The 26,985-nt window shown below is 47.2% G+C and overlaps 1 protein-coding gene across 1 annotated transcript in view; it reads left to right on the top strand.

Annotated features, from left to right (window-relative positions):
* The window catches only part of LOC132583352 (myelin protein P0-like), a 35,666-nt gene extending 15,420 nt beyond the window's left edge, over nucleotides 1–20,246 (top strand). The window contains exons 2-6 of the mRNA XM_060255014.1: nucleotides 7,357–7,523; nucleotides 10,774–10,987; nucleotides 15,716–15,851; nucleotides 18,158–18,215; nucleotides 20,120–20,246. Coding sequence (XP_060110997.1) covers nucleotides 7,357–7,523; nucleotides 10,774–10,987; nucleotides 15,716–15,851; nucleotides 18,158–18,215; nucleotides 20,120–20,221 — 677 coding nt within the window. The 3' untranslated portion in view covers nucleotides 20,222–20,246. The remainder of the gene's footprint in view (nucleotides 1–7,356; nucleotides 7,524–10,773; nucleotides 10,988–15,715; nucleotides 15,852–18,157; nucleotides 18,216–20,119) is intronic.
* Nucleotides 20,247–26,985: the final 6,739 nt, after the last annotated feature.

Consider the following 26,985-nt stretch of genomic DNA (forward strand, 5'->3'; position numbering starts at 1 on the left):
CGGGGCCGTGGGGAGAGTGGGGGAGGCAAGGAAGAGCCCGGGGAGAAAAGAAGCAAAAACGGGGCTGCGGAGAGACCAGGGGAGGCAGGAATGGGGTGGGAAGAGCCCGGGGAGAGTGGCAGCGCGAAAATGGGGGAATGAGCGGCGGGGAAAGGAGGGGCCATAAAGGAGGAAGCGGGGCTGGGTGGAGGGGCCGTTCCTCCCTCCCCGTGGCTACGGGCCTGTATACTGGGCAGACTCTTTTCCTTCCTTCCTCTCCCTCCTTGGTGTAGCCAGTTCGGTGTACTGGTTAACTGCACGGTCTCTTATCTGGAAGAATGAGGTTTGATTCCCCACTCCTCCACTTGCTGCTGCTGGAATGGCCTTGGGTCAGCCATGGCTCTAGCAGAGGTTGTCCTTGAAAGGGCGGCTTCTGTGAAAGACCTCTCAGCCCCCCCCCACACACACACACACCTACCTCACCAAAGAGTGTTTGTTGTGGGAGAGGAAGATAAAGGAGATTGTGAGCCACTCTAAGATTCAGAGTGGAGGGTGGAATATAAATCCAATATCGTCATCTTTCTTTTCTTCCTTCCTTCTCTCTCTCTTTCTCTCTTTACATCCTTTTCTCCCCAACGGGTACCCAACGTGGCTTATAGCATCATTTGCTCCTCTTCCACTTTATCTCTGCAACAACATCCTTGTGAGGTAGGCTAGGCTGAGAGAGACTGGCCCAAGGTCACTCAGTGAACTGTATGGCAGAGTGGGGATTCAAACAGTGGTTTCCCAGTTCCCCTTCCCTCACTGCAACCACTACACCGCATTGGGTCTCCAGTAGGGTTTTTTGAGTGTTTTTAAGGGAATGTTTATTTATCTTTCCGAGGTTATTTCGGCCCTGGCATGTTAACTGGAAGATGTAACAAAAGAGAGAATAGTAGAGTTGGCTTTCTATTAAAACAAGGAGGTGGTCATTTTTATTGACGAGAGGACAAGTTAATTTACATTTTAATTTGTGTTTTCGCTGGCTGTGCCGATTGCCTGGCTTTTATGGCCGCTTTATCGTCCGTTTGTGTCTTTCGAATGGTAATTGGTTATATTTCTATCGTGCCAGCGCTGATTGGATCCACGCGGCTAATGTTCAGCGATGCCTTCTCCTCCGTTGCCGCAGACCGTTCACCATGTCTACGGCTGATGGATAACTTATTTCTAAGCTGCCTCGAGCACCCTTTTTGGATAAATATTTGAAAATGGATTTGGAAGATCCCAAACAGTAATAAAGCAAATATGTTTAAGTGAACTGACTAATCAGGTTATAAATGAGAGAACCTTTACTTAGCGTACATCCAGGCCTCAGATTCAGCAGGAGCTCACAGGAGCGCAGCCCATGTGGTTCTGAGGGTTCCCCCTTTTCCTCCCCACCTACCTTGTCCATTGAATAGGAGGTGCAGCTGCATAACAATCCCTGGATTAGGAGAGCGGGCAGCCAGCCAGTCACCAGGGGCTTTGCCACACCCCCTGCAGCCCGTATTAACCCCTGGAGAAGCCCACGCCACCATTTCTCCACTTCTTATGTGATGCCTTGGGTCGAAACAGAGGGCCCAAAAGGAAATTTAACTATGGGAGTTTGTTATCGCCCACCAAATCAAAAGATAGAGGACGATTATAATATGATGGAAGGATTAAAGATAGTGGCTAAACGTAAAAACTGTCATAATAGGTGATTTTAACTACCTGCAGATTGATTGGGTCAATATGTGTTCTGGTCAAGAGAAAGAGAATTTTTTTAGACACTCTCACTGACTATGCTATGGAGCAAATGGTCACAGAACCTACCAGGTTCTGGATTTGGTCCTAAGTAATGCCCAAGACTTGGTGAGAGATGTAAAAGTGATGGCACCGCTTGGGAACAGTGACCATAACCATTTCACCATTTGTATAAATAGGGAGTTGCCCCAAAAGACCGCTACAACCACGTTTAACTTTAAAAGGGGTAAATTCTCTGAGATGAGGAGGCATGTGAAGAGGAAACTGAAAGGAAAGGTAAATACAGTCAGAACCCTTGGGGAAGCTTGGAGGCTATTTAAAACTACAATCCTAGAAGCTCAGATAAAATATATACCACAAGTTAAGAAAGGCACAAACAGGTATAAGAAAAGGCCTGCATGGTTAACAAACAAAGTAATGGAAGCTGTAAAAGGTAAGAAGGATTCCTTTAAGCGGTGGAAAGCTAGTCCAAGTGAGATTAATAAAAGGAAACACAGGCTGTGGAAAATCAAATGCAAGCCTGTGATCAGGCAGGCAAAAGGGGACTATGAGGAGCATATTGCAAAAAACATAAAGAGCAACAATAAAAATTTCTTCAAATATATTAGAAGCAGAAAACCAGCCAGGGAGGCAGTGGGGCCCTTGGATGACCAAGGGGTAAAAGGATTACTGAAGGAAGATGGGGAAATAGCTGAGAAGCTGAATGCATTTTTGCCTCCATCTTCACCGTGGAAGATGAGAAGTGTTTGCCCACTCCAGAACCACTAATTTTGGAAGGGGTGTTGAAAGATTGAGGTGACAAGAGAGGAGGTCCTACAACTGATTGACGAATTAAAAACTAATAAGTCACCAGGTCCGGATGGCATACATCCAAGGGTTCTGAAAGAACTCAAAGGGGAACTTCTGGATCTCCTGACAAAAATATGTAATCTTTCATTGAAATCTGTCTCCGTTCCTGAGGACTGGAATCTAGCAAATGTCACCCCCATTTTTAAAAAGGGTTCCAGAGGAGATCTGGGAAACTACAGGCCAGTCAGTCTGACTTCAATACCAGGAAAGTTGGTAGAAACCATTATCAAGGACAGAATGAGTAGGCACATTGATGAACACGGGTTATTGAGGAAGACTCAGCAAGGGTTCTGTAAGGGAAGATCTTGCCTCACTAACCTGTTACAGTTCTTTGAGGGGGTGAACAAACATGTGGACAAAGGGCACCCAATAGATGTTGTTTACCTTGACTTCCAGAAAGCTTTTGATAAAGTTCCTCATCAAAGGCTCCTTAGTAAGCTCGAGAGTCATGGACTAAAAGGAAAGGTCCTCTTGTGGATCAAAAACTGGCTAATTAATAGGAAGCAGAGAGTGAATATAAATGGGCAGTCTTCGCAGTGGAGGATAGTAAGCAGTGGGGTGCCGGAGGGCTCAGTACTGGGTCCCATGCTCTTTAACTTGTTCATAAATGATTTGGAGTTGGGAGTAAGCAGTGAAGTGGCCAAGTTTGCAGATGACACTAAATTGTTTAGGGCGGTGAGAACCAGAGAAGATTGTGAGGCACTCCAAAGGGATCTGTTGAGGCTGGGTGAGTGGGCGTCAACGTGGCAAATGAGGTTCAGTGTGGCCAAGTGCAAAGTAATGCACATTGGGGCCAAGAATCCCAGCTACAAATACAAGTTGATGGGGTGTGAACTGGCAGAGACTGACCAAGAGAGAGATCTTGGGGTCGTGGTAGATAACTCACTGAAAATGTCAAGACAGTGTGTGGTCAATAAAAACGGCCAACGCCATGCTGGGAATTATTAGGAAGGGAATTGAAAACAAATCAGGCAGTATCATAATGCCCCTGGATAAATCGATGGTGTGGTCTCATTTGGAATACTGTGTAAAATTTTGGTCACCACACATCAAAAAGGATATAGCACTAGAAAAAGTGCAGAAAAGGGCAACTAGAATGATTAAAGGTTTGAAACACTTTCCCTATGAAGAAAGGTTAAAACACTTGGGGCTCTTTAGCTTGGAGAAACGTCAACTGCAGGGCGACATGATAGAAGTTTACAAGATTATGCATGGGATGGAGAAAGTAGAGAAAGAAGTACTACTTTTCTCCTTTTCTCACAATACAAAAACTCGTGGGCATTCAATGAAATTGTTGAGCAGTCAGGTTAGAACGGATAAAAGGAAGTGATTGACATGTGGAATTCACTGCAACAGGAGGTGGCGGCGGCTACAAGCGTAGACAGATTCAAGAGGGGTTTGGATAAAAATATGAAGCAGAGGTCCATCAGTGGCTATTAGTCACAGTATATTATTGAAACTGTCTGGGGCAGTGATGCTCTGTATACTTGGTGCTTTGGGGGCGGGGAGCTGGATGGGCCATTGGCCTGATCCAACATGGCTTCTCTTATGTTCTTATGGGTGGTTGGTGGCTTGCTGGCATTTTGACTGGGGGGGCACCCAAGAAAGCCCCAGGTGAGCAAGGCCTGCTTGGGCTGGCTGGATTTCTAGCCAACCCAAGCAGGCCTCTCTTGTCTGGGGCGCTCCTTTCTTGCATCGGGTTGCTTTTGGCTGGGGGGGAGGGAGCTAATGAACTCCACAACCTATTGTTCTACAAAATGACCCATGCGTTCATCAGTGCATCAGAAGAGCTGGGCTAGAGGAGACTGAAGATCTATTTAGGCTAGGATCCTGTTCCTCACAGTGGCCAAAGGGCTGTGCGTTAAAAGCCCCCCATGATGTGTGGGTCTACCCCTATTGTTGAATTCCCCCAACTACTGGTATTCAAAGGTGCACTAGAGCAGTGGTCCCCGACCTTGTTGGCACCAGGGACTGGTTTTGGGGAAGACCGTTTTTCCACAGACTGGCAAGGGGCGGGGGGGGGGGGGACACTGGTTTTGGGATGATACAATTGTGCACTTTATTTTAGTGTGGTGGTTAAGTGTGTGGACTCTTATCTGGGAGAACCGGGTTTGATTTCCTGCTCCTCCACTTGCAGCTGCTGGAATGGCCTTGGGTCAGCCATAGCTCTCACAGGGATTGTCCTTGAAAGGGCAGCTTCTGGGGAGAACTCTCTCAGCCCCACCCACCTCACAGGGTGTCTGTTGTAGGGAAGGAAGGTGAAGGAGATTGTGAGCCGCTCTGAGACTCTGTCCTTGAAAGGGCAGCTTCTGGGAGAGCTCTCTCAGCCCCACCCACCTCACAGGGTGTCTGTTGTGGGGGAGGAAGGTGAAGGAGATTGTAGGCTGCTCTGAGACTCTGTCCTGGAAAGGGCAGCTTCTGGGAGAGCCCTCTCCAGCCCCACCCACCTCACAGGGTGTCTGTTGTGGGGGAGGAAGGTGAAGGAGATTGTAGGCTGCTCTGAGACTCTGTCCTGGAAAGGGCAGCTTCTGGGAGAGCTCTCTCAGCCCCACCCACCTCACAGGGTGTCTGTTGTGGGGGAGGAAGGTAAAGTAGATTGTGAGCCACTGAGATTCGGAGTGGAGGACAGGATAGAAATCCAATGTCTTATTATTATTATTATTATTATTATTATTATTATTATTATTATTATTATTATTATTATTACATTGTAATATATAATGAAATAATTATACAACTCACAGCCTGGTTGCTAACAGGCCAATGACCTGCACTACCTGACTAGAGGTATAAGAACCAGATCATGTATAAGAAGCAGAAACAGACTGGCATGCTGAGGTACAATAAACTAAAATGCATAAACCGAGCCACAGAGAAAGAGCTCTCACCTATGGAAAGTGCCGCCAAAGCTGCTGCTGACTTAGAATCATAGACTAATCCAGTAGGAAGGGACCTCCAGGGTCACCTAGTCCAACTCCTAGTTGGGCTTTCAAGGCAAGAGACTTTCAGAGGTCGTTTGCCCTTGCCTGCCTCTGCATAGCTACCCTGGACTTCTTTGGTGGTCTCCCACCCAAATTTCAACCTGGGCTGACCCCGCTTAGCTGCCAAGATTTGACAAGATCAGGCTAGCCTGGGTCATCTGTAAACCTATCTGATTTAGCTAGTTTGGTGCGGTGGTTAAGTGCGCGGACTCTAATCTGGGAGAACCGGGTTTGATTCCCAGCTCCTCCACATGCAGCCAGCTGGGTGACCTTGGGTCAGTTCTCTCAGAGCTGTTCTCTCAAGAGCAGTTCTTGAAAGAGCTCTCTAAGCCCCAACCACCTCACAGAGTGTCCGTTGTGGAAAGAGGAGACTGTAAGCTGCTCTGAGACTCTGAGTGAAGGGTGGAGTATAAATCAAGTCTCTTCCTCCTCTTCTTCTTTATTCTCCTCCTCCTCCTCTTCTTCAAGGCTTTGAGCTAGCAGAGAACAGGTATAAGATAGTACTGTTGAAGATGGCATTTGCTTTAAAAAGGTAAGAAGAAGAAGATATTGGATTTATATCCCGCCCTATACTCTGAATCTCAGAGTCTCAGAGCGGTCACATTCTCCTTTACCTTCCCCCCACAACAGACACCCTGTGAGGTAGGCAGGACGGAGAGAGCTTTTTACAGCAGTTGCCCTTTCAAGGACAACTCCTGCGAGAGCTATGACTGACCCAAGGCCATTCCAGCAGCTGCAAGTGGAGGAGTGGGGAATCAAACCTGGTTCTCCCAGATAAGAGTCTTCACACTTAACCACCACTCCAAACTGGCTCTATTGTATTAGAATGGAACCACCCAGGAAGAGGGGATTGGCTAAACTTTTGGAGCAAAGGGTTGCCACCCTTCAGGTATTACCTGGAGAGTTCATGCTATTACAGTTGATCTCTAGACAACCAAGATCAGTTCTCCTGGAGCAAATGGCTGCTTGGGAGGGTGGTCTGTAAGGCTGAGGTCCCTCCCTTCCCCAAACCCTGCCTTCTCCAGGCTCCACCCCCCAAATCTCCAAATATTTCCCAACCCAAAGCTGAAATTGTAATCCACTGCAACGGCAGGGTTCACCTGCTTTTATTGCAGTCTCCCCACTTTAATCCACTTTCTGTATAGCACGGCTGTGTTTGATGGTTTGTGGTTCGCACTGCTCTCCAGTTCTGTCATCCTAATCCAATTGCATTGTTAACTGGCTGCCTTATGCTGTTTGATTGCACTGTTTCATATCCCAGAGTCTACCTTGAGTCTCTGCGAGAAAAACAAACTATAAATATCAAAGATTTCAGGTTTTCACGGCTGGTAACATCATTAGGGTTTGTAGAATCTTTCGGGCTCGAGTGCCGTGTTCTACTGGAGAAAGTTTTTCTTCCAGACGTTTCGTTCTCAGCTGCGGAGAACATCCTCAGTGGCGTTGCAGCTCAACGCACAGCAGCCAAGAAGGTCAGAGCGCCTGCTCCGGCTGCAATGCCACTGAGGATGTTCTCCGCAGCTGAGAACGAAACGTCTGGAAGAAAAACTTTCTCCAGTAGAACACGGCACTCGAGCCCGAAAGATTCTACAAGCCCTAATGAACTATAAATAAATACTAAATAAAATAAATCTTGTCATAGTAGATTCCATAGGTCAGTTCTGCTCCACGTGATGAAATGCACTTGGAGCTGTGGATGTTGGCCCAGGCTTGCAGGTTTGAGATGCTGAGTCCAAGATGTGCTCAAATGAATAACCCTTTTCTTCTGTCTGTCTCTCTTTTGCAGTGCTAACTCCGACCGTAGCCATTCACGTTTACACAGACCGGGAGGTCCACGGCAGGGTGGGCTCCAAAGTCACGCTTTCCTGCACCTTTTGGTCAAGGGAATGGATCTCCGATGACATTTCCATCACTTGGCACTTTCAGCCGGAGTACAGCAGAGACAGCATTTCGGTAAGAGACTTTCCTCTCTCCCCCATGGGATTGGGTATTGGGATATTTGGTTAATATAACTGAGTTTTGCCCAGTCACAGAAGCGTGATACCGAGCGTAGTAAATACTTCTCTCGAGAAATAGATCCAGTTCACATTCAGGTTGCAGTCGAAAGGAGAACATAAAAACATAAGAGAAGCCATCAGGCCAGTGGCCCATCCAGTCCAACACTCTGTGTCACACAGTGGCCAAAAAAACCAGGCACCATCAGGAGGTCCATCAGTGGGGCCAAGATACTAACCCTCCCACTGTGCACCCCCCCCCCCAAGCACCAAGAATACAGAGCTTCACTGCCCCAGACAGAGAATTCCAACAATATGCTAATAGCTAATAGCCTCTGCTCCAGATGTTGATCCAATCCCCTCTTGAAGCTGTAAAGAGAGAAATATGCCCAATCTAAAGAGTACTTTCGCTATCACGAATGGCCAACTTGTCTGACATCACATGTGTGGAAGTTATGAGAACATCATATCTACAGGAGAGACTTGCAGAGACATGTGTCTCTATGAAAGGCCATGAGGAAGAGGGAGGACCTAGCATGGCTTACTAGATCATTCTCCCCTCTTCCATTTTATCCTCTCTAAACAACAGTGTGAGGTAGTCTTAGGTTGAGAGCAACTGATTGGACCAAGGTCACCCGGCAAGATTCTGTGGTGGAATGGGAATTTGAACTTGGATAAGAACATAAGAGAAGCCATGTTGGATCAGGCCAACGGCCCATCCAGTCCAACACTCTGTGTCACACAGTGGCAAAAAAATTTATATACACACATACACTGTGGCTAATAGCCACTGATGGACCTGTGCTCCATATTTTTATCTAAACCCTTCTTGAAGGTGGCTATACTTGTGGCCGCCACCACCTCCTGTGGCAGTGAATTCCACATGTTAATCACCCTTTGGGTGAAGGGTGATCTCCCAGATCCTAGTCCAACACTCTAATTAATACACTACACTGGTTTTCATATACCACAGGGGTTATATGTGATGTAGTAGTTAAGTGTGCGGACTCTTATCTGGGAGAACCGGGTTTGATTCCCCACTCCTCCACTTGCAGCTGCTGGAATGGCCTTGGGTCTGCCATAGCTCTGGCAGAGGTTGTCCTTGAAAGGGCAGCTGCTGTGAGAGCCCTCTCAGCCCCACCCACCTCACAGGGTGTCTGTTGTAGGGGAGGAAGGTGAAGGAGATTGTGAGCCACTCTGAGATTCAGAGTGAAGGGTGAGGTATAAATCCAATATCGTCATCGTTGTTATCGTCATCATCATCATCTTCTTCTCCTCCTCTCAGTGGCTTCCCACTCTTTTACCTCCAATAGACCCCTTTGAGCATTTACTTTTGAACCCATGATAAGGCAGGAAGGCAAAGTATTGAACTAAAGCCAAGCATGTATGGATCTCTGGTAGTCTATGTCTGGTTAGAACAAAAACATGCCATTGAATTGATTCATGGAAACCTGATCTATGGGGTGCTCCAAGCAAGAGATGAACAGAGATGGTTTGCTTTTGCCTGCCTCTGTATAGCAACCTCCGTCTTCCTTGGCGGTCTCCCCTCCAAGAACTGACCACGGCCAACCCTACTTAACTCCCAACCTCGGATGAACCCGGGCCAGGCTGGACAATTTGGGATGCCCAGGACTTTTTTTGTAGAATCATAGAATCATAGAGTTGGAAGGGACCTCGAGGGTCATCTAGTCCAACCCCCTGCACAATGCAGGAAACCCACAAATACCTACCCCAAATTCACAGGATCTTCATTGCTGTCAGATGGCCATCTAGCCTCTGTTTAAAAACCTCCAAGGAAGGAGAGCCCACCACCTCCTGGGGGAGCCTGTTCCACTGAGGAATCGCTCTAACGGTCAGGAAGTTCTTCCTAATGTTGAGCCGGAAACTCTTTTGATTTAATTTTAACCTATTGGTTCTGGTCCTACCTTCTGGGGCCACAGAAAACAATTCCACACCATCCTCTATATGAAAGCCCCTCAAGTACTTGAAGATGGTGATCCTATCACCTCTCAGCCGCCTCCTCTCCAGGTTAAACATCCCCAGCTCCTTCAATCTTTCCAAACATCCCCAGCTCCTTCAATCTTTCCTCATAGGACATGGTCTCCAGACCCCTCACCATCTTCGTCGCCCAAAAGAACTCATTAGCATATTGGCCACTCCCCAGACATCACCATTGTTTCACACAGGGCTTTCTATGTAGAAAAGGCCCAGCAGGAACTCATTTGCATATTAAGCCACACCCCTGACATCGCCATTGTTTCACACAGAGCTTTTTGTGTGGAAAACCCCCAGCAGGAACTCATTTGCATATTAGGCCACACCCCATGCCATCAGCATTGCTTCACTCAGGGCTTTTTGTATAGAAAAAACCAGCAGGAACTCGTTTGCATATTAGGCCACACCCCCTGACACCAAGCCAGCCGGAACTGTGTTCCTGTGCTTTCCTGCTCAAAAAAAGCCCTGGGGCTGCCCCGGAAACCCTGCCGATTCCCACTGAGTTCCAAGTTGGAAGAAAGACAAGATAACCATGTAATATAATAAACTGAATGCACTCTTTCCACAAGGGGAAGCCTGTGTGCAGCAAAGGGTTATGGGGAAAGCTTAGGAAGTCATTGAGATGCTACCTGTCCCAATGAGACCTAAAAGACATCCAGAATTTCTGCTGCATTATAGAGGAACATTGGCCATGGAAGACTTACTGTTTTACAAGGAAAACCTGTCTGTCCACCACTACATTGGCCACCCAGGGTTGTCTGAAATCATTGCTTTAGATCAGGGTGACCAAACTTGCTTAATGTAAGAACCACACCGAATAAACATCAGATGTTTGAGAGCCACAAGGCATAAATAAACATCAGATGTTTGAGAGCCACAAGGCATGAACATCAGATGTTTGAGAGAAGGAAGGAAGGAAGGAAGGAAATAGGGGGATGTAGACATGAAAAGAAAGGAACTTTAAATGCATTCTCCAAACTGCTGGCTGGCTTGGCTTGGAGAAGTGATTTAAAGAGAGAAAAGCTACCTCCAAGCTGGCCAGTGGGGTGATGGGGGTTTTGAGAGCCACACAATATGCATAAAAGAGCCACATGTGACTCCTAAGCCACAGTTTGGCCCCCCCTGCTCTAGATGAATTCAGTCTGCAGTGTTCTTTGCTAGTGAGTTGCTTGCATCCGTTCCCTTGACCTTCTTTCTCTCTTACCCCTCCGCAGATATTTCATTATGCCAAAGGCCAGCCATACATAGATGACATTGGGACATTCAAGGATCGCATCTCGTGGATCGGGGATCCTGGCTGGAAAGACGGTTCCATTGTCATCCACAATTTGGACTACACAGACAACGGAACTTTTACCTGTGATGTCAAGAACCCACCCGACATTGTGGGGAAGTCATCTCAGGTCACACTCTACGTCTTTGAAAACGGTAAAGCTATGGATAAGTGTGGTCAAAAGGGAACAGGTTTGACACTATTGTTGCAGGGTCCCTGGGGAAAGCGATGAGATTCATACGATTATTAATGATTTCAATGATCGTATTTCTGAGGTGGATCATCCAATATTTTAGGGCAGGAAATTGCAGGGCAAAATATGGACTACACCCAGCACCTTATTCTGCTGAAAATATTATTCTGAAAATAAACAGATAATAATAAAGTTGCAATATACTACTACTAATAATAATATACTAATATATTAATAATGTTGGAAGGAAGGATGGAAATAGATGCAATATACTACTACTACTAATAATAATAAGATAATAATAAAGTTGCAATAGACAGTGTCTAGATCAGGGTTGTCAAACATGCAGCCCGGGGGACAAATCAGGTCCCCAGAGGGGTCCTATCAGGCCCGTGAGCAACTCATTGTTGTCTGTTTCCTTCTCCCTCTCTTGCTTCCTTCTGCATTACAACTTACTTTGCCAGGCATGCTCAGTCGCACAGGAGGAGGAAGTGGGGGAAGGAGAGCTAGCTTTGCCAGGCTCTCTCAATTGCGCATACATTTGTATGAGACTTCAGCTTTTTGTGAATTCATAATAATAATTTTGCAGTGTGAAAAAAGATATATTTTTCGGTAGCATAGTTCGTTATTATTCCACGGTTTGGTTGGTTTGTTTATTCTCTCAACCGCACAGCAGAGCTACTGAGCCAAGCCTCTTGACTGAGGCTCAACAAGCCAATGAGGTGGATTAGGCTGAGTGTGCGCATCTGTGTTCTTTATAAAGCTTATATCTCGCCTACCTGACATTACATTTTGTGACACACATAGCCTGGCCTGACAAGGTGAAGAACCAGCCCACATAACAAATGAGTTCGACACCCCTAGTCTAGATATCTCACCATGTTTAGCTAACCTGTGAGGTTTAAACCAGGGGTGTCAAACTCATTTGTTATGAGGGCCGGATCTGATATAAATGAGACCTTGTTGGGCCAGGCCATGTGTATACCTATTTAAGATTAGGTAGCAGAGATATAAACTTTATAAAGGACACAGACACACACAAGTAAATGTTTGTTTTTTTAAAAAAAACCCTCAAAACATGCTTAAAATGTTAACACTTGATGGTGCGAAAGGTGTTTTCTTTGTATCTCTCCCATGGGATCCAGAGAACTGGGCAAAGGAAGCTCTGGCTCTTTCCTTCCTTCCCCAGGGGTCCAGGAGAGGGAAGGAAGAGAGGCTTGGCTCCGTAGCTCTGTTGTGCAATTGAGAGAGACTGGAAAAATAAGCTCTGCCATCCCCTCTTTCTCTCCAAGGGAGGAGCCTCAGCCAATGGAGAAATATATGTTTTGCTCTGTAGCTCCTGGGCAATTGAGCAAGCCTTGCAAAGCAAGCTGCGATGCAGAAGGAAGCAAGAGAAAGGGAGAAGGATGCAGAAGGAAGCAAGAGAAAGGGAGAAGGATGCAGAAGGAAGCAAGAGAGAGGGAGAAGGAAGCAGACAACAGCTAGTTGCTCGTGGGCCTCATAGGAGCCCTCCGGGGGCCTAATTTGGCCCCCGGGCCACATGTTTGACATCCCTGGTTTAAACCTTGTAAGTTACGCAACCTCCATGAATTCAAGTTCATGCTGCAAAGTCAACTACAGCTTCAGATTTGCGTGAGTAAAAAGGAAGGGCATTGTGCCAATCTGATGGATATATTTTCTCTTGAATTTATGCAATCAAAGTCAGACCTTTTGCGTCTTGGCAACTTGGCATTTATACACTTCCTGGCATTCATTCCATTTAATCCATGACCCTAGAATGTGCCCTTTAGAAATAAATATAGATCTTTCAGAAGGACAAAAAAGACATGGAACGTGGGAAGAAATGGGGAGAGCCCCTATTCTTCGGTTCTCCTTCCTCTGACTTCAATTCAAATTTCCTTCCATAAAAGATCCTAAAACAGTTATTGCTTAACTCCCAATTTCTTGACCAAAGCACCTTCACTGATAGAACCCCAAGATGCCACTGTGACCCCAGACCTTCTGTCTATCTGCACTGGTCAAGTTATTTTAGAGACTTCTCTGCAACCCCCTTTTGACACAAACCCTGGCCCATATCAGCGTCTCTGACTTGTGTCCTTTAGACTCTGCCTTGTTTTTATCTTTGAATTGAGAATACGTCATCGTACAAATCCTCAGCCTAATTCTTAGCTTCAGCCAGGGAACATTCCATGGTACGAAAAGGTCATTTCTTTGCTAGTGATTTTGCCCGTCAGTGATCTCTGCCTTGAACAAAATGATTAGAAACCTTTCAAAACCTTATAGAGAAGGCAGAATATGAAATTGTTTCTCATGGAAATACAAGATGATTATGAACAGATGCTATGTGCATTGAACACATGTAGTAGCTCTCTTATACTGTGCATATACCAGGAGTGGCCAAACTTGGCTTAACGTAAGAGCCACGTAGATTAAATGTCAAATGTCTGAGAGCCACAGGACATGAGATTTGGGGGGAAGGAAGATAGATAGATAGATAGATAGATAGATAGATAGATAGATAGATAGATAGATAGATAGATAGACAGACAGACAGACAGACAGACAGACAGACAGACAGACAGACAGACGACAGACGGACGGACGGACGGACGGACGGACGGAAGGATGGAGGGAGGGAGAGGTTGAAAGAAAGCAACTTTAACTTTAAATGAAGTCTCCAAGCCACTGGCAGGCTTGACTTGGAGAAGTGATTTAAATAGAGAAATGCCTTCACCAAGCCAGCCAATGGGGTGGTAGGGGCTTTGAGAGCCACACATGTGTCAAAGAGCTGTAAGTTTGGCCGCTGCTGGTATATACTGTCCAGGTTGGTATTTTCTACTCTGACAGGCAACTGCTCTCTGAGGTCTCAGCTACAGGTCTTTCACATCATCCTTTCAACTGGCGATCCTAGGGATAGAACCTGGGGCTTTCTGCATGCAAAATACATGAACTCTACTGAGTCAGACCTTTGGTCCATCCAGGCCAGCACTGTCCAATCTGATTGGTAGTGGCTCTCAGTGCTGTAGACAGAGATGTTTTGCATCCGCTACTTTCTGATCTTTTTAATGAGATGCCAGGGATTGAACCTGGGATGTTCTGTATGCCGAGCAGAAGCGATATCCTTGAGTTATGGCCTGTCCCTTGCAATGGAAATAATTTTAGATGATAATCTTGGCCATGCTCCACAGGGGCTGTTACAGGACTGATTGACGATGTGCAATTAAGGCAACCGCATGTGTGAAGCGCTCCTAACGATTCTAATATGCCCAGCAAAAACAGCAAGTTCAGTTTTGCAGATAAGCATCTGGCCTGGTGCCAGGATGCAGGAAGGAGAAAATTACCAGGAGACTTGAAAGGGAAAGGTTTCACGCTGTGCCTGTTTATCCACCATGGACAGAGGGAAACTAGAAGTTAGTTGAGCTTGTGGAGAGGCCTGAGAGAAGGGACTTCCCAGTGAGACAATCCCTAGGGTGCAGTTTAGGGTTGCCAAGTCTGACTCAGAAAATATCTGGAGACTTTGGGGGTGGAGCCAGGAGCAAGGTTGTGACAAGCACAATTGAACTCTGAAGGGAGTTCTGGCCATCACATGTCTTTTAAATGCCCTCTTTTGGGGGCTTTTTTTGTAGCAGAAATGCCTTTGCATATTAGGCCACACCCCCACTGATGGTCAATCCTCCTGGAGCTTACTGTAGGCCCTGTCCTAAGAGCCCTGTAAGCTCTTGGAGAATTGGCTGCATCAGTGCGTGTGTGGTCTAATATGCAAATGAGTAGGGCTTCCTTTGAAGCAGGAACTTCTTTGCATATTAGGCCACATACCCCTGATGTAGTCAAGCCTCCTGGAGCTTGCAGTAGGCCCTGTACAAACAGCCCTGTAAGCTTCTGGAGGACTGGCTACATCAGGAGGTGTAGCCTGATATACAAAGGAGCAGGATTTTCTTTGTAGCAGGAACTCCTTAGCATATTAGGCCACACATCCCTGATGTAGCTAGGGCTGCCAATCCCCAGGTGGGGGCAGGGGATCCCCCGGTTTGGAGGCCCTCGCCCCGCTTCAGGGTCATCAGAAAGTGGGGGGAGGGGAGGGAAATGTCTGCTGGGAACTTTATTATTCCCTATGGAGATTTATTCCCATAGAAAATAATGGAGAATTGATCCGTGGGTATCTGGTGCTCTGGGGGGATGTTTTTTGAGGTAGAGGCACCAAATTTTCAGTATAGCATCTAATGCCTCTCCCTAAAATACCCCCCATGTTTCAAAAAGATTGGACCAGGAGGTCCAATTCTATGAGTCCCAACAGAAGGTGCTCCTATCCTTCATCATTTCCTATGGAAGGAAGGCATTGAAAAGGTGTGATGGCCAGAACTCCCTTTGGAGTTCAATTATGCTTGTCACAGCCTTGATCTTGGCTCCACCCCCAAAGTCTCCTGGCTCCACCCCCAAAGTCCCCAGATATTTCTTAAATTGGACTTGGCAACCCTAGATGTAGCCAATCTTCCTGGAGTTTACAGTAGGCCCTGTACTAAGAGCCCTGTAAGCTCTTGGAGGATTGGCTACATCAGGGGTGTGTGGCCTACTGTGCAAAGGAGTTCCTACTTCCATGGGAAGTAATGGAGGTTGGGGCACCTTCTCTGGGGGCTCATAGCATTGTGGGATTGATAGTGCACGTCTTGAGAGAGCCCTCCTTTTCCTTCAGTGCCTGTCAGGTATGGCGTGGTTTTGGGAGCTGTGATTGGAGGTGTGTTGGCTGTGGTTCTCGTCGTCTTGGTGATCGCCTACCTCATCAGGTATTGCTGGCTGAGAAGACAAGCCACTCTGCAGAGGAGACTCAGGTAAAGCACAGGGCTTGGTGGGAGGGCAGAAGTTGAGAGAGTTATTCTGATGTGAGACAGCGTGGTGTGGCATAGTGGTTTATGTCAGATAAGGATCTCAGTAACCCATGCTCAAAGGCCCACTCTGCCACTGGGCGACCTTAGATCAGTCATTCTCTCTCGGTGTAGCCCAGCCATTTCCCAACTTTTTTGAGCCTGTTGGGTGCCTTCAGAATTCTGACACAGTACTGTGGGCACAGCCACAAAATGACTGCCAGAGGAGGCGGAGCTAGCCACAAAATGGCTGGTGCAGGAGGTGGAGCCAGACACAAAACGGCTGCCATGGCTTCCCTTCAGTCACACAGTGAAAATCTTTCTGCTGTGGTGGCAGCTGCCGCCCAAGTAACATTTTTAAAAATGAAATCTCCAGTGGCCAATATGAAGCTTTGCTCGGAAGAAAACGTACCTGGCCTTGCCCACTTTTCTAAAAACACTTGGTGGGTACCAGGAAAGGTATCGGTGGGATCTGTGGCACCCATGGGCACCGGGATGGAGACCCCTATCTCTTTGAACTGGAAAAGGTAGGGTTGCCAGGGCCCTCCTGGCAAACTGCAGGGGAGGGGGGAGGACACTGGCACCAACCTAGGCCTACCTCCGCTTCCCATAATCTCCTCTGCTGGCCATCTTATTAGAGGTGGGAGGCCAGCAGCCCTAGAAGGTTGGGAGAATGGTGGGGACCCTGGAGAAAGGGTGAGAGAAAAATATACTAGGGCTGCCAAGTTCCCGGGCCAGGCAGGGATTCCCCTGACCTGGAGGTTCCCAACCTGCTGGCCCGCATTAGGCAGGAAAGGGGGATCCTCCCCCAATGTCTCTGGCATGATGCAAGTGAGGTCATTGTGCCGGCAACGTTGTGCACCGGCCGCTCTAGGAGCTTCCGGGAAAATTTGATGGTTTCCCCAGACGCTCTAGCAATTTGGGAGGGAAACCTCTATGGTACCTATCGCCGGAGGCTGCAGGGGCACTTGGCAACCCTAAAATATACTTATTACAAGGGTCGCCACCCTGTTGGACTCTCAAGGCACCTTTGAAATTCCGACAATGGATAACGGTTGAAACAACAAAATGGCTGCTGCAGGAGGCGGAGCCAACGGCCAAATGGCTGCCACAAGAGGCGGGGTGAACCACGGAATGTCAGAGAATGAGATCATGCCTCTCATAATAACTCCTGGACGTTGGAGGCAGAAGCTTGGTTTAACAGGATGCCTTTTGAAATGAACATATTGTTTAAAAACATTTTCTCGCATACACACTGCTTACCCTCCATCCTTGTGCTGGAGTGGCAGCTGTTCTGACCAACTTCCTAAAAATCAGCCAATCAGATGCCTTGCTGGGCCAAAGTCCTATCTGGCTCATCCACTTTCTAGAAAAGCTTGGTAGGCACCAGGAATGGTGTTGGTGTGCACCACATTGGGGACCTCTGATTTAATGGCCTTGGGTCAGCCATAGCTCTCGTAGGAGTTGTCCTTGAAAGGGCAGCTGCTGCACGAGCTCTCTCAGCCCCACCTACCTCACAAGGTATCTGCTGAGGGGGGGGGGTGGTTAAAAGAGATTGCTCTGAGATTCAGAGTATAGGGCGGGATATAAATTCAATATCTTCTTCTTCTAATAAATAAGAACATAAGAGAAGCCTTGTTGGATCAGGCCAACGGCCCATCAAGTCCAACACTCTGTGTCACACAGTGGCAAAAATTTTTATATACACACATACACTGTGGCTAATAGCCACTGATGGACCTGTGCTCCATATATTTATCTAAACCCTTCTTGAAGGTGGCTATACTTGTGGCCGCCACCACCTCCTGTGGCAGTGAATTCCACATGTTAATCGCCCTTTGGGTGAAGAAGTACTTCCTTTTATCCGTTTTAACCTGTCTGCTCAGCAAATAAATAACTACTACACCCAGGGCTGGCCCTAGACTGACACCCTAGGCAATGCTAACTTCACTTCCCGCCCGCACTGATAACGTCGCATGGGGAGCACCCAATTTGTCACTCCCAGAAGGCCAGCGCCCTAGGCAATCACCTAGTTTGTCTAGCGGCAGGGCCGGCCTTGCCTACACCCTCTTGCTTTCTAAAAGCATCAGTGAGGCTTCACTTAGAAACTCCTAAACTCGTCCCTGCTCCGCAGTTCCCAGGCATCTTTGCACAGGAACGTGTGACATTTGCCTCCAAATGTCAGGACTTGTTCAGAAGCCTACCCTTTAAGCTGTTTTCATTCACGAATGCATCAGGGAGAGAGACCAGCTTTTGTCTTCATTTCACTTTAGTGCTATGGAGAGAGGCAAGCTGAGGCTGGGCAAGGATTCATCCAAACGAGGTCGCCAGGTAAGCGAGAGGTAAACCGGGAAGCGCATCAGAAAACCTGGGGGGATAAAAACAGGAGGACAAAAGACGTTCAGGTCCTGAAGGTTAGGAGATAAGGACAGGACCAAGATGGTCATCACATCAGAGCTGGCTCAACAAAAGACCCGGCAACTTAGAAGCTTCTAGCTGGATGAGATGGTTGGGGACACTGAGGATGGTACTGCGCCATGGTTAAAGTCTCATCAGATAAGAATCTTAATAACCTTGGAGATCATCAGATAGGGTTGCTAGCCTCCAGGTGGGGCCTGGAGATCTCCCACTTTTACAGCTGATCTCCAGCTGGCAGAGATCAGCTCCCCTGGAGAGACTCTATGGCCTTGATGAGGCTCTATGCACCATGATGAGATCCCTCCCCTCCTCAAACCCCGCCTTCTCCCAGATCCACCCCCAAAATCTCCAGGTATTTTCCAACACAGACCAGGCAACCCTAGAAAATGGCTGCTTTGGAGAGTGGACAGCATTGGACCAGGCTGAGGCCCCTTCCCTTCCCAAACTCCATCCTCTCCTAGATACACCCCCAAAGTCTCCAGGTATTTTTCAACACAGACCTTGCAGCCCTAGAGACCAAGAATCCATTATAAGGAGAAAAATGGAGGCACTGTGCCTACATCACCCCCTCTGCAGTCCTTTGGCCCTCTCTGTAGTGTGTTTTGTGCGGCCTGGAGACCTCCTGCTTAACAATTCTTCTCCAGACTACAGAGATCAGTTCCCCTGCAGAAAATAGCTGCTTTGGAGGGTGAACTCTATGGTATGATACCACGTCAAGGCCCCTCCACCCCCTCCCCTCCCCAAACCCTGACTTCTCTGGGCTCTACCCCCAAAATCTCCAGGTGTTTAATACATCACTATATTTTAATGTGAGATCAATAGCACCTATTATTGTTTTGTGCAATTGTTTTATATGTTTAAAGAGCCCCGTGACGCAGAGTGTTAAAGCTGCAGTACTGCAGTCCTAAGCTCTGCTGGTGACCTGAGTTCAATCCCAGCGGAAGCTGGATTTTCAGGTAGCCGGCTCGAGGTTGACTCACCCTTCCATCCTTCCGAGGTCGGTCAAATGAGTACCCAGCTTGCTGGGGGGAAAGCGTAGATGACTGGAGAAGGCAATGGCAAACCACCCCATAAAAAGTCTGCCGTGAAAACGTCGTGAAAGCAACATCATCACAGAGTCGGAAACGACTGGTGCTTGCACAGGGGACCTTTCCGTTCCTTTATATGTTTTATTTATGATGTACTTCTTTTTATATCTTGTTTATTAATGTTGGTCTTATGACCTCCTAATGTGAGCGGCCCTGAGCCTGCTTCGGCGGGGAGGGCGGGATATAAATAGAACAAACAAACAAACAAACCCAGAGCTGGCAACCCTAACCTGCATACAGATTCACTTCTCTGAAATGTCCACTCAGTCATCCATTTCCTGTCATTCACTCTTTAAACTTCTTCCGGGTTCTTCTTTCTTCTGGAGAGCCAGTTTGGTGTAGTGGTTAAGTCATGCGGACTCTTATCTGGGAGAACCGGGTTTGATTCCCCACTCCTCCACTTGCACCTGCTGGAATGGCCTTGGGTCAGCCATAGCTCTGGCAGAGGTTGTCCTTGAAAGGGCAGCTGCTGTGAGAGCCCTCTCCAGCCCCACCCACCTCACAGGGTGTCTGTTGTGGGGGAGGAAGGTAAAGGAGATTGTGAGCCGCTCTGAGACTCTTCGGAGTGGAGGGCGGGATATAAATCCAGTATCTTCATCTACCTCACAGGGTGTCTGTTGTGGGGGAGGAAGGTAAAGGAGATTGTGAGCCGCTCTGAGACTCTTCGGAGTGTAGGGCGGGATATAAATCCAATATCTAAATCCAATATCTTCTTCTTCTCCCTGCCAGGCTCCCGTCCTGTATGCCATGCTGGACCACAGCCGCCTGACCAAGTCCGCCAGCGAGAAGAAATCCAAGGGACTGGGCGACTCCCGCAAGGATAGGAAATAGCGGTTAGCAGGCAGGGAAGGTACCCAGAAGAGGGCGGGCGAGAAGAAGGTCATCATGACCATCGAGATGGAACTGAAGAAGGACCAGCTCGAGGCGGAAGGCCTCAAGCCCGCAGTCAAATCCCCCAGCAAGAACAGCCTCAAAAATGCCCTCATGAACATTATCAAAAGCGATTCAGAAAAGTGATTTAGAACGACAGGAATATCCTAGCCCTTCATTTCCTGAGAAGGGGGCCTGGGATCCTTCCCCCCTTTGCTTTGGTTCTCTGCCTCACATATCTAGTCAGGAGCTGAAGGGATTTTTGGTATATTCCTGCCCAGGCTAGTTTGGTCTCCATCCCTATCTCTTTTCTAATCTTGACAGAGAGACCTCCACTGTATTATATGTAATACAAAGCACAGGGCACCTACACGCTTAACTCTATTAATAGTCCCTAGGACTTTGTGTGTTCATCGAAGAAGGAGGCAAACTGAGGCTGGAACATCACTAGCAAGGAACCAACCTGTTGCCTCCCTGTGTTAGGAGCCTCTTTGTCTGCCTGACAAGTCAGGAGACAGCCAGAACAGCCTTGGGACACCATTCTATCCAAGCTTTGCTAAGGTCAACATTGAGGCCTTGCATCACTGCCACCCACAGCCTCTGAGGTGGAATACCGGTGAACCCTGTGTGGTCCCAGTGTCATCAAGGCCCTCAAGTGGAAAAAAAGAGAAAAGTGTTGTAGGTGAAGGGAGTACACCCAGAATTTTGCTCTAGTCCATCCAGACAGAGTCAGGTTTTCCATTTTGGGTGACCATTCCCCTTGAGACACAGAAACCAAACTCCCATCAGCCACTGGGTCTGATAGGATACCATAAGGATTGGATAGTTACGTGTCCCATTCCACTAGCATCCCTTCCAACATCCCAGCCCTCAGATAAAAAGACCCTCAACAAACAAAGGTACCTTTTCCTGCATGAACAGATGTGACAACCTCTTCCGCTCGGTGTTTTCTGAGCACAGGTGTAATTTTTCTTTTCCTTTTTAATCCAAGGAACAAAATATATATATATGTTTTCTTCTGCAATTCAGGAAGATGGCTTAATTCCCTTCCACAGCTTCTGGGTTTCTCACTTCCTGCTTGACCAACATATGTTTGTTAGTAGTTTAAGCTGAAAGAATACGTGTGACATATGATTTATTTTTTCCACTCCATAACATTTTTCTGGCACTTCATACCCATTTTAGTTTCACCCTCAGGCATAACCTGTCTTTGTGCTATTCCCTACACAGTATTAAAACAATATCCATGAAATCCAAGCATTTTCACTACCCACTTTGCCACAGAATTTCACTTGTGGCAAATTTGGAGTTTCCGGGTGGAGTGAAACATCTGAGAACTTTCAAGGGAAACCAGAAAAGCAGCAATGAGCCCCATGAAATTTCTCAGTGGAGGGGTTTCACACCTCTTGGTTGTCTCCAAACTTTGCCCAGAGTGAAATTCTAGAACTGCCAAAAACATTTCAAGAATTCTGAGGGAAGCAGAAAGATTTTTGATAAGCAAACATTTTTCAGACAGGTTTTCACACACTGCTTTGGAAGAGTTTGCCAGACATGAACATTTCTCCAGATTTCCACACCACTAATGTTCCAATCTGTCCTGCAGCTTCTTTGCTGACCTCTTTGAAGGGAATTAAGCCACCCTAGGTCATGCCCTCCCTTCAGTGGTTATACCTTACAGCGTGATTTTCAGTCTAAAGGAGGGTTACTATTATGAATATTTTAAACTACTGATATGTTTGTGAAAGTCTTTCTCTTCTCTTCTCCCTGTGACTGAACATCACATGACGTCACACAGTTAATGTCCTGAGGTGGTCTTTTACCCTGTCCTCCCTTTTTGTGATCTCTCCTTCAGTTTTCAGATTAACCACCACTGCCAATGACAACAAGGTCATAATAACACACAGTGGGCCCAATGGCCACCGAGTGAAAACTTTCTGGAGGCAAGAGTTCAGCTAGGCCATTAAAGCGCCACACCAAATGGGCTATACCATACCCATATGACTTGAGCTAGGACGTTACCACAGCGTCTGCTGTACTGTACATGCATTTCCTTCCCATGATGCCTAAAAATACGCCGCCCCCCTCAATTGTATATGGGGTTTTTCACAGTGTCAGTACACAACAGAGTCTAACAAGGAGGTTGGTTTCCATGGCAATGTATATAGCACACCACACACACACACACACCCCTTCTCTTTAGTATGTAATGTTGTCCGTGAGTAGTTCTAGTAGCTTAAACTGCATTTTAGTGAAAACACACAGAGTTTAGTTCCCTCCTCAGCTACAAACCCTTTTTTCTGGTGTCTTTCTCAACTTTGTGTACATTCTTTCAAAAACTGCAGCAACAACCAAAAAAAATGACACAATTAAAAAAAAAAGTTAATAATAAAAGACTGACATTTCTATACAGAGCTGGTCTCCTTTCTGTTATGGGATCCTGCTACAAATAAAGCATCAGATGTCTACTTAAAGCAGAAGTTGGCAACAGAGGGACCATGAGCCAATGCAAAGACTATCATTTGGTCTAAACCAGTGGTGTCTAGCATTTTAAACCTGCAGGGGGCGTTGTAATTGATACAGCATGATGGGTGCAGCCACAAAATGGCTGCCACAGCTTACCTTGTGCTGCAATGGCAGCTGCTGCCAAAGCAACATTTAAAAATAAAAATCTGCACAGTCAATCAGATCTCCATTGACCAATCAGAAGCCTTGAAGGGCAACAAAAAATCAGGGCTTGTTTTGCATGTTAGCCAGTCCTAACTTGATGTAGCCAGTCCTCCTTGAGCTTACAGTAGTAGGCTTCCCAATCCCCAGGTCCCAGCGGGGGATCCCCCGGTTTTACAGGCTTCCCCCCTCCCCCAGCCAGCTGGCCGGCGGGGGAAGCTCCACCCCCACAGCCATTATGCACCTCCAGGAACGATTCCCATAGGGAATGATGGGGAATTAATCCGCGGGTGTCAGGGGCTCTGGAGGCGCTGTTTTTTGAGGTAGAGGTGCCAAATTTTCTGTATAGCATCTAGTGCCTCTCCCCAAAATACCTCCCAAGTTTCAAAAGGATTGGACTAGGGGGTCCAATTCTATGAGCCCCCAAAAAAGTGCCCCTATCCTTCATTATTTTCTATGGAAGAAAGGCATTCTAAAAGGTGTGCTGTCCCTTTAAATGTGATGTCCAGAACTCCCTTGGAGTTCAATTATGCTTGTCACACCCTTGCTCCTGGCTCCGCCCCCAAAGTCTCCTGGCTCCACCCCCAAAGTCCCCAGATATTTCTTGAATTGGACTTGGCAACCCTATACAGTAGGCACTGTACTAAGAGCCCTGTAAGTTCTTGGAGGATTGGCTACATCAAGGGGGTGTGGCCTAATATGCAAAGAAGTTCCTGCTACAAAAAAAGCGCTGCAAAAACTCCTCCTGGCCCTGCCCACTTTCTAAAAACACCTGTTGGGTGCCAGGAAAGGTTGGCAGACATCATGGCTAGGGTTGCCAGCTTCAGGTTGGGAAATATCTGGATATTTGGGGGGTGGAGCCTGAGGAGGGCATAGGGTTGCCAAGTCCAATTCAAGAAATATCTGGAAACTTTGGGGGTGGAGCCAGGAGACTTTAGGGGTGGAGCCAGGAGACATTAGGGGTGGAGCCAAGATCAAGGCTGTGACAAGCATAGTTGAACTCCAAAGGGAGTTCTGGCCATCACATTTAAAGGGACGGCACACTTTTCAATTCCTTCCTTCCATAGAAAATAATGAAGGATAGGGGCACCTTCTTTTGGGGCTCATAGAATTGGACCCCCTGGTCCAAACTTTTTGAAACTTGGGGGATATTTTGGGGAGAGGCACTAGATGCTATACTGAAAATTTGGTGCCTCTACCCCAAATAACAGCCCCCCCCAGAGCCCCAGATACCCGCAGATCAATTCTCCATTATTTCCTATGGGAATAAATCTCCCTAGGGAATAATAGAGTTCCCAGCAGACATTCCCCTCCCCTCCCCCCGCTTTCTGACGACCCTGAAGAGGTGGGAGGGCCTCCAAACCGGGGGATCGCCTGCCCCCACCTGGGGATTGGCAACCCTAGGAGGGCAGAGTTTGGGGTGCGGAGGGACTTTAATGGGGCATAATGCTATATAGAGCTCACCTGCCAAAGCAGCCATTTTCTCCAGGCGAACTGATCTCTGTTGCATGGAGACCAGCTGCAATACCAGATCTCTAGCCACCACCTGGAAATTGGCAATCCTAATCCATGAAACTAATGGAGACACACACACCCCTTAGTCTAAACCAGAGCTTTTTTTGAGCAGAAATGCACAAAAACACGGTTCTGGCTGTCTTGGCACCAGGGGGTGTGGTCTAATATGCAAATGAGATCCTGCTGGGCTTTTTCTACCAAAAAAGCCCTGTGTAAGAACATCAGAGAAGCCATGTTGGATCAGGCCAATGGGCCATCCAGTCCAACACTTTGTGTCATACAGTGGCCAAAGAAACCAGGCTCCATCAGGAGGTCCATCAGTGGGGCAGGACACCAGAAGATCTCCCACTGCTGCCCCCCAAAGGTTGTGTGGCCTAATATGCAAATGAATCTTGCTGGGCTTCTACATTCTCAGCCTCAGCTACCTCACAGGATTGTTGCCAGGGCAGAATTGCAGAGGGGAGATTCATGGATACCTCCAGGAGTCATTTTGTAGGAAAATAGATGGTGGTGCTCATTAGTATAACTCATTAGCATATGCTGCCCCCCCCCACCAGCCAAAAGTAGAGCCCCAGGTGAGTAAGACCTGCTTGGGCTGGCTAGAGATCCAGCCAGCCCAAGCCGGGCTCACTCACCTGGGGCTCTCCTTGGCCACCCCCCCAGTCCAAAGGCCAGCAAGCCACCCACTGCCCCAAATCACATAAGAAGTGGAGAAAGGGTGATGCAGGCTTCTCCAGGGGTTAGTGAGGGCTGCTGGGGGCGTGGCAAAGCTTCTGGTGGCTGGCTGGCTGCCCGCTCTCCTAATCCAGGGATTGTTATGCAGCTGCAACTACTATTCAGTGGACAAGGTAGGTGGTGGGGAAGAGGTGGAACCCTCCGAAAGGTTCAGGAGCTGCGCTCTTGTGACCTCATGGTGAATTCAAGGCCTGGATACCTCCATTAATTTCTCGGAAGGAAGGTGGGATGAAAAATGCTCTTAATTAATAAACAGTGTCTCTCCAGTGTGCCCTTCAACTGCAAAGTCTCCAGCTATATCATACCACACTGTGCCCTAGTTCTTCCTAATGATACTGCTAAAATTAAAAAACTGTCTGATCTCTTTTATCTTCACTTTGCAACATGTTGTAAGGCAGGGGAGAGAAAGGAGAACACAAGAGACTGTTCGAAACACCCAGTAGGGAGAAAGAGACAGCCTTCGTAAATACCCCCTCAGATTCAGGGCTACCCCATTTTTCAAGCTGGTTTCCTCTGTTCAAGGGCACAGTTGAAGCCATAGTTTGCTTCAACTGGTCGTATTTTGTTTATTTTGGCAGATCGCTGGGGCTTTCTTTTGAGCAAGAACACACAGGAACACAGTTCCAGCTTGCTTGGTGTCAGGGTGTGTGGCCTAATATGCAAATGAGTTCCTGTTGGGCTTTCTCTACCAAAAAAAAGCCCTGCATGGAGTAATGGTAACATCAGGGGGTGTGGCCTAATATGCAAATAATTCCTGCTGGGAGTTTCCTACAAAAACGCCCTGTGTTAAACAACGGTGAGATCAGGGGTGTGGCCTAATATGCAAATAAGTTCCTGCTAGGCTTTTTCTATAAAAATAACCCTGCAGATCGCATTGAAATCTTAAATTCACAGATCATACAGAAATCTAAAACAGGCAGCTAGTTAGACAAAAAAGGGAACTCAGTCTGGCCCTTATTTAATTGCTCTTCTTTTGAGGACTCATGTGTGGGGGTATCCTGTCTGCTTGTTTCACTGATCAATGAACATAAGAACATAAGAGAAGCCATGTTAGATCAGGCCAATGGCCCATCCAGTCCAACATTCTGTGTCACACAGCGGCCAAATATATATATATATATATATATATATATATAAATATATATATATATATATATATATATATATATATATATATATATATACACACACACACACACACACACACACACACACTGTGGCTAATAGCCACTGATGGACCTCTGCTCCATATTTTTATCTAACCCCTTCTTGAAGGTGGCTATGCTTGTGGACGCCACCACCTCCTGTGGCAGTGAATTCCACATGTTAATCACCCTTTGGGTGAAGAAGTACTTCCTTTTATCCGTTTTAACCTGTCTGCTCAGCAATTTCATCGAATGCCCACGAGTTCTTGTATTGTGAGAAAGGGAGAAAAGTACTTCTTTCTCTACTTTCTCCATCCCGTGCATTATCTTGTAAACTTCTATCATGTCACCCCTCAGTCGACGTTTCTCCAAGCTAAAGAGCCCTAAGCGTTTCAACCTTTCTTCATAGGGAAGGTGAGATCAGGGGTGTGGCCTAATATGCAATGATAGGCAGAAATAATAAACCCTATATTAGCTAAGGCACCAGTGGCCAATGGGGACTCTCTGTCCCCCCACTGACCGATAGGGAAGGTCAAGGGGCTTTCCAGGGCTTTCCAATCTTATTTATTCTTATTTATTTTTGGAGGATTGGCTACATCAGGGGTGTGTGGCCTAATATGCAAAGGAGCTCCTGCTAGAATTCCACCCCTGGGGCCTTCCCAAGGG

This window comes from Heteronotia binoei, chromosome 1, assembly GCF_032191835.1.
Source record: "Heteronotia binoei isolate CCM8104 ecotype False Entrance Well chromosome 1, APGP_CSIRO_Hbin_v1, whole genome shotgun sequence".
Lineage (NCBI taxonomy): Eukaryota > Metazoa > Chordata > Lepidosauria > Squamata > Gekkonidae > Heteronotia > Heteronotia binoei.